An 8540-nucleotide genomic window follows, 5' to 3' on the forward strand; every position below is an offset into this window, starting at 1 on the left:
GCCCACCACAGGTATCGAAACCTGGTTTCTAGTGTTGTAAGTCCGCAGACATACCGCTGTGCCACTGGGGGGCTTGTTTGTTGGAAGTTAAGCACAAAGATACACAATGGGCTATCTGTGCTTTGCCCACCACAGGTATCGAAACCCGGTTTCTAGTGTTGTAAGTCCGCAGACATACCGCTGTGCTACTGGGGGGCTAATTATTAGGAAATCAGAGAACCATTAAATACATTACAATTCCCTCTTCCATCAAAATTAATTTTAGCAATTTCTTTATTGGAGATTAATATTATAGCATTTATAATACACGAGATTATTTTATTACAAAACTATTTTTGAATAAAAAAACAAAAACGGTTAAAAGTAGGAACCACTTACAGTCATATACAGTATACTGATACGTTATATTTAAACGATTTTGGAACCTCACCACGTCATTACAGCCCATGTCGCCACGTCCGGTCGTGCTCTGTCTGACGAATATGCATCTTAACAATGACCCTGCAGGGTAGTTTCCATTGCTAAAGATTCCGTCGTAAGTCCATCATACCCGAAGCACACCACTACTCCCTGCAAGCTTTCCATAATTCGTCAAGTGTATGAGGACGACAGCTTCCAAGCGCCCATTTAAAAAGTTCAATCACACAGAAATCCATAAGTGCTACGTCAGACGACTTGACCGATATGTCGTCACATGGGATAGCATAAATACTCGTTTTATTGTCCTGCTGTTTGAGTTGTGTGACGGTTGAACTGGTGGTAATTAGAACCCTTATCTTTGTGAACTCACACCGTGTTTCTAGAGGAAAATCCTTCTTGAATATGTTACTTTGGGGAAAATGGACGGCTTTTGCCAATGACCGTTGTGTTGGCAAATTCTCACCTGTTACAAGACGTCGCACTTTGCTTAATATGACATTGGGGTATGACTTGATGCAGGTCTATTTTTCGGATTTTTTCCAATGTCATTAAGAACAAGGAACATCCACCTTCGGAAGATCAAATCCCCCGATTTGAAAACATCTTTATAATCTGAGTATATTAATTACTTGAACCAGAAACGACTGTTAGAGAGCCTTCTCAAAAGTTATCAATTTGGCAACATTCTGATACATCCCGTTCGACCACGACTTTATATCGTCGTCACGCAACTTGTTGATTTGCATGTTCAAAATCATTTTAATGTAACGTACTCAACCCTGATAAAAGTGTTTTAATGTAACGTACTCAACCCTGATAAAAGTGTTTTAATGTAACGTACTCAACCCTGATAAAATCGTTTTAATGTAACGTACTCAACCCTGATAAAAGTGTTTTAATGTAACGTACTCAACCCTGATAAAAGTGTTTTAATAATAAGTCTGAAACCTTTAATCATCAAATAAAGCTGGCCAACAAACTGTCGTACCAAGATTTAAATAATGATAGCCGTTCCTAACTTTGAAGTGATATATTATAAATAAGGTAAACTACACAACAACACCCACCGACAACTCTTGGACCATTATCTACGAACGAATTGGGAGTTGACCGTCACATTATAAAGCTTCACTGAAAGGGCGAGCATGTTCGGTGACTGGTTTAAACCCCAGTCGAGTACCTTAATCGCCCGGTCATCCATCGCAAACGAGTACTTGTTAACGCATTGATGTTAGCCAGAAGTTTTGTTGAGACCTAGAATCTGGGAGAAGTATTCTTACGTATGTTTTTAATTGCCATATATTTTTTATTATTCCAGCATCCGTATTTTTGAGTGGTATTCAGCTTGTTTTCGTTTTGTTCAAGTTGTTGTAAATTGTTTTTCATCATTTACTATGGCAAGCAGAAGTGTGCAGTATTTTTAACCAGCCATAAGATTACACACCAAGGTAACTTTTACGTCTCGGTTATCTTTTCATATTGGAAATAAGCAATGCCATTCTGAATTGCGTTTTCTTACCACCAGGGCTGGAGCTATATAGTTTTGTTTTGTAAATTGGTTTCCGTAACGTCTTAGAATAAAAAAAAAGGGGGGGGGGAGGAGTACCAAGTTAAAAGAACAGTCGTAACACTGTAGGACGTTATGTTGTGACGTAGAATACAATCAATTCTTTGAATTGATAACACTCGAGCATTGGCTTGCAATCTGAAGGTCGCGGGTTCGAATCCCATCCTCGAACATGTTCACCATTTAAACCGTGCAGGTGTTATAATGTCACAGTCAATCCCACTATTCGTTGGTAAAGAGTAGCCCAAGAGTTGGTGGTGGTTGCTTTTGACTGTTTGCCTTCCTTCTGATATATTAGGGACAGCTAGAGCAGATAGTGTTCGAGTATCTTTGCGAGAAATTCAAAACAAACAAACAAATAAAACTTGATGTTAGTCCTACGCGGTCGCTGTACGAGTCATAATTATTATCAGAAATACCATAGTAACATTCCTGGGACGTAACCTAGCAACAGTCTCCTATTATGATTCACAATAAGCATCATACAACTCATTTCCACGACGTTCCTAGGATGTAACAGTTGGCTGCTAACTACATTGTCACTTGTTTAGTATATTAGAAACCGTAATCTTAATAACTTAGCTTTCTGTCGAAAGAGACGTTACGTTTTCTTAGTAAGGATCGCGAGTTTGTTTAAAATTATTCGACCATTCTAAATCTGTCGTTCATTCAGAATTTCGCAGAACTGAGATCTTACAAACGATGTTATAACTCAGAATTTTATGAGATTTTTGACAGTTTCATGTAATCCACACCGTATCAAGCTTTGAAATAAGCGTACATAATTATAAACTAGGCTTCAAAGACCCTGAATATGTATAGCTCATCAGTAACGCCCCCTGCAGGCGTCATTAAGACGCCGTATTCTAGACAGCTCTCGTGATTTTACTTTAGATGATAATGTGCTAACTAGAGTAGCCAACGAAGGCGAGACAGCCCAGTCAATTGTGAGCAAACTCTCGAAAATGTTGTCAAGGCATTGATTAACACTTCCGAGTGGAAAGATTGGTGCACGGTGGCACGTGATTTATCATTAAATTTAACACTTCATGGTTACTATCCACAGTGTCCTTAACTCACTTTAACCGTCATAAGACGTCTTTTCTTAACACTGTGAAAATGTTGCTTGTGTAGGAAAGCATATTATGCTGACATAGTAATTTGTTTGTTTTAGGCTATCTGCTGTGTTCACCGCGAGGAATCGAGCTCCGGATTCTAGCGCCGTAAGTCCGTATACTTACCGCTGTCCCACCGGGGGACAACGTCGTAGTAAGTTAGCGAACTTTGACTTGTAAGCACACTATCCTTAGATACTGACTGTCGAGTTATCTAGCATGTTGGCTACTATACATATCGTTGTGATAACAGATCGTTTTTAACACAGGCTGAACAAGATAAAACCAACTTAATGAACAGTTATCGGAGATCGAACAAGCTTAAAATTCGCGTGCACAGTAACCACGTGGTTTATCAACCTATGACGTCTTGTCAGTATCCTAACAACTCTGACCTCTGATATTCCACTGATCTGGTGCGATATTTATCAAGAATATGAAAATTACACAACAACATGCCATCAAGGATAGAAACCTTGAAAACGTACATTTATTTATTAAGTTATATAGTTTACTGAACGTCCATATGTGACGAACCATCCAAGTTATTTAATCCTTACATTATACACCCATTCTGTTACTTCCCTCTGAGTGTATTGTAATTAATTAGAAATAAGTTTGTCCAGTATATTAGCGGCCACTTACCTTCTTGTACGCGACCCGGTATACACAATTCTGCAATAAACTGACGAGCCCCTGCAAGCACGTGATTGAAAACTTTTTGTTGTGTCTGGGTGAAGCATCTCTCCTTGTGGCTGTCAAAACACCGGACACTCTCCCTCAGCCTTCTATAAAAAACCCACAGAGTTAATGACGTTCTTACTAAAGTCGAACGACGTTTTATTCATAGATTTGAAAGTCTCGACAATTCTCATTGTTACTCAGTATTTCAGGAAAAAATAAATCCTTTCAGAGACCTCAGCGACATTTTCTTTGGCACAACTAAACATCAGATAATCAATGGGCAACAGATAGGATAAAGTAACGTTATAACAGTTAACGTGAACTCACAAGATTACCGTGACGTAATAACGGTTAATATGAATTGATAAGATTACTGTGACGTCACGAGAGTTAGTGTGAATTGACAATATTACCGTGACGTCACGACAGTTAGTGTGAATTCACGAGATTACCGTGACGTAATAACGGTTAATATGAATTGATAAGATTACTGTGACGTCACGAGAGTTAGTGTGAATCGACAATATTACCGTGACGTCACGACAGTTAGTGTGAATTGACAAGATTACCGTGACGTCACGAGAGTTAGTGTGAAGTAACAAGATTACCGTGACGTATCAAGACTTATAGCATGAACTGAAAGTTGAAAACCTTTAACAAATACTGATAGTTTTGGAAGTGCAACTACAGCAAAGTTTTAAATGAACAACAAAATTAATCTTAATAGAAAAACAAAATTCCGGAGAACTTGTATATAAGAAGATATTACATAAAGGTAATTACAATAAATGTGTTGTGGAAACCTACAAATGTAGTCTTCCGCCTTTCGTCTTCAGGTATTATGAATTCTCTGCCTAAACCTAAGTTAATTTATCCACCCGAATCCTATCTTTTGCCCACGGTCGACTAAGCGGCCAAGCCAGACTCCTGTGGTTTAGGCATAGCTGTTAGTAATTTTTAACAGTGGACCAGAGTGAAAGGCAACAAGTCGGCAACACCTGCCGCAATCTTTGGTTAAAGTTGGCTACCATAGGCGCGTTTTTTTCCCGAAAGTTCTATTTTTTCTCAACCCAAATAAACACCCGATAAACGAGGAAATTAACAATATTTCCCCATGTTTAAAACCACCAACTTTGACACAGTAACTTATGCGGTTTCAACCTGAACGACACCTTATACTTACAAGTACTAAAGAGCAGGTAAATCCGTCCTTACTTTTAAACTACTGAGCAGACGGAAGGCAATTAGTCAGCAGTACCAACCGCCACAAGGCCTTCGTCTGTGAACGAATAACAGGATTGATTGCCACTCTTATAACACACGAACAGCTGAAAATCCGAAGCGTGTTCAGTAGTGTGAACGTTGGACCTTCCATTACGCAGCCCGGCATAAAATGTGAGTAAACAAAGGTAGATTTCATGAAGTTTTAAATACATTCCCTATAAATCATTGCTAAGATATGATCAATAAAAACAGACAACTAATTACCTAGTATAAAAATCGTGTAACAGTTTTTTAAAATATATTTATATATAACTGACGACAATAAAAGTCAATTTTTGGGGGTGGTACGTGCACTGACTTAAATGGAGTTAATCCGATTTACGCACGATGTATTTTCATTAACACTTCCACGATAATTTACATGGGTAGTCAGTAATCAATTTCTTGGGTGTCAATTCCAACAACCTCGCCCGGTTTAACAGAAGACGTCGACTGTCCAATTACAAGGCTCCCTTTAGTAAGGACATCATCCGAACCAGGTCCACTATAACTTATCCTCACGTTAGTTTGCATACAAAATGAAAATACTATGCAACCATCTTCGTTAAGTCTGTCGTATCAAGTAGTTACCGTTTACAAAATCAAGATACATGTATATATATATATATACACACACACACCGTTTCCAACCAACTTTCAAATTCAGCGGGGAGTAGAATCTGAGTACATGTTTGGTTTGGCTGTTGTTGAGCTCAAAGCTACACGTTACGCTATCTGGGCTCTGTCCACCACGGGTATCGAACCCAGAATTTTAGCGTCGTAAAGCCTGTAGGCTTCCCGCTGAGCCACTGGAGGGCGCGTTACGTGCACGTTTTGGGTTTGGCTGTTGTTGAGCTCAAAGTTACGCGTTACGCTATCTGGGCTCTGTCCAACACGGGTATCGAACCCAGAATTTTAGCATCGTACAGCCCACAGGCTTTCCGCTGAGCCACTGGAGGGCGCGTTACGTGTTTTTGCAGTTACTCAATGGAGGCTTAATTACCTAAAGAAGTAAAAAACGTACATATTTTTTTTTAAGTATTTGGTCTCCGTGGTCGAGAGTAAAAATATAAGTAAAAAAACAACTTAACTATGTCGCGCTATGGGACACACTATATAACGTCTGTTTCTAGTCGTCGAAAGTCAACTTAAAGAATCATAAGTGTGACGTACGTATTTGAAAATGTTGGAAATGAAGCACGAATAATTATTTTACTTAATAACCTGTTTGTTTGTTTTTAATTAAGCTCAAAGCTACACAATGGGCTATCGAAACCCGGATTCTAGCGTTGTAAGTCCGCAGATATGCCGCTGTGCTACTGGGAGGGGGGGGGGCTTAATAACCTGAGAAAACAATGATTTTTGTAATATTTCACAAGTTTCAAAATAGAATGCGAAGGTGATTCAAGGAAAAATGATCCCCCTGGTGGTAGGATAACAGTAAGCTCACAGACTGACAACGCTAAAATCCGGGGGTCGATTCGCCGCCCCGGACACAATAGATGGCCTCAATATGGCTTTGCTTAAAAACAAACAAAACTTGTATTTGAGTATGGTTGTTTTTAAGTTTGGTTTGTTATGAATTTCGCGCAAAGCTACACGAGGGCTATCTGCGCTACCCGTACCTAATTTAGCAGTGTAAGACTAGAGGGAAGGCAACTAGTCATCACCACCCACCGCCAACTCTTGGGTCTTGGGGCTACTCTTTTACCATTGAATAGTGGAACTGACCGTCACATTATAACGCCCCAACGGCTAAAAGGGCGAGCGTGTTTGGTGTGACGGGGATTCGACCCTGCGACCCTCAGATTGGGAGTCGAGCGCCCTAACCACCTGGCCATGCCGGGCCTGGTTGTTTAAGCCTATCGGTACAACAGGTTGACAAAACCTCACTCAGTAAGTTATAAGATTACCTGTCAAAAACCCGGATGTTGTTATGGCAAGCGAGATAAAAGTAATTGTACAACAACACATGTTTCTCTAAAAAACAGGAACAGTTATTTATCTACAGATGTGGCAGCTTTTGTGGTATGGGGCGGGGTTTGTGAGAGAGTGGTGTATATATTGTATTAGACAAGTTGTGTTTACAGTTCTGTAAAAATTCAATTACTCAACCACATATCAGTTACCACCGGGTTTCTCTGGTTTAAGAAGATGTTTGTTATTATTTTGTACAGATTTTGAAAGCACCTGCTAACTGGTTTTCTTCGTTTATAACATTTTATATTACAGTCTTCATTACAGTGCTTATCAGTCTTCATTACAACAACTTCCTAATGCTGCTCAGTCTTCATTACAACAACTTACTAATCTTTATCAGTCTTCATTACAACAACTTCCTAACATTTAGTAGTCTTTATTACAACAACTTCCTAATGTTGCTCAGTCTTCATTACAACAACTTCCTAATCTTTATCAGTCTTCATTACAACAACTTCCTAATGTTGCTCAGTCTTCATTATAACAAGTTACTAATCTTTATCAGTCTTCATTACAAAACTTCCTAGCATTTAGTAGTCTTCATTACAACTTCCTAATGTTGCTCAGTCTTCATTACAACAACTTACTAATCTTTATCAGTCTTCATTACAACAACTTCCTAACATTTAGTAGTCTTCATTACAACAACTTCCTAATGTTGCTCAGTCTTCATTACAACAACTTCCTAATGTTTCTCAGTCTTCATCACAACAACTTCCTAATCTTTATCAGTCTTCATTACAACAACTTCCTAATGTTGCTCAGTCTTCATTACAACAACTTCCTAATCTGTATCAGTCTTCATTACAACCACTTCCTAATGTTGCCCAGTCTTCAATACAATCACTTCATTTACCTAACGTTTCTAACCCCAGTTCTTTTCTTGTTCAAACAACAACCACTCACCCACACCCTGCCTCCAACTCTTGCATGGTGGTAGCGAAGACAAGATCCTGGTTCTGGGTGACCGACTGAAGAGAACTTAAACATTGCTGAAACTTCTGAACTGTACATGTCTGGTCTGGAAAAGAACCACAATTGTCATTAGACATGTAACATGTTACATGACTAACAGACAGTAGACATACAATATACACACAACTAATATACAGCCAACATGTAACATGACTAACAGACAGTAGACATACAATATACACACAACTAATATACAGCCAACATGTAATATGACTAACAGACAGTAGACATACAATACACACAACTAATATCCAGGCAACGTGTAACATGACTAACAGACAGTAGACATACAATACACACAACTAATATACAGCACCAACATGTAACATGATTAAAAGACAGTAGACATACAATACACACAACTAATATACAGCCAACATGTAACATGACTAACAGACAGTAGACATACAATATACACAACTAATATACAGCCAACGTGTAACATGACTAACAGACAGTAGATATACAATACACACAACTAATATACAGCCAACATGTAACATGACTAACAGACGGTAAACGTATTACATGCCAAC

At 38.8% G+C, this 8540-nt stretch overlaps 1 protein-coding gene across 2 annotated transcripts in view; it reads right to left on the reverse strand.

The window, feature by feature from the left end:
- Positions 1-8046, reverse strand: part of LOC106467728 — an 11311-nt gene extending 3265 nt beyond the window's left edge. Inside the window, exons 1-2 of one of the 2 annotated variants that reach the window (XM_022395916.1) lie at positions 7936-8046; positions 3748-3887 (exon numbers count right to left, since the gene is read on the reverse strand). In XM_022395916.1, the coding sequence (XP_022251624.1) occupies positions 3748-3887; positions 7936-7961 (166 nt within the window). In that variant the 5' untranslated portion in view covers positions 7962-8046. Of the gene's footprint in view, positions 1-3747; positions 3891-7935 lie in introns of both variants that reach the window. The other variant, XM_022395915.1, reaches the window with a different exon arrangement.
- Between the last annotated feature and the right edge of the window lie 494 nt (positions 8047-8540).

Source organism: Limulus polyphemus, unplaced genomic scaffold, assembly GCF_000517525.1.
Source record: "Limulus polyphemus unplaced genomic scaffold, Limulus_polyphemus-2.1.2 Scaffold2720, whole genome shotgun sequence".
NCBI lineage: Eukaryota > Metazoa > Arthropoda > Merostomata > Xiphosura > Limulidae > Limulus > Limulus polyphemus.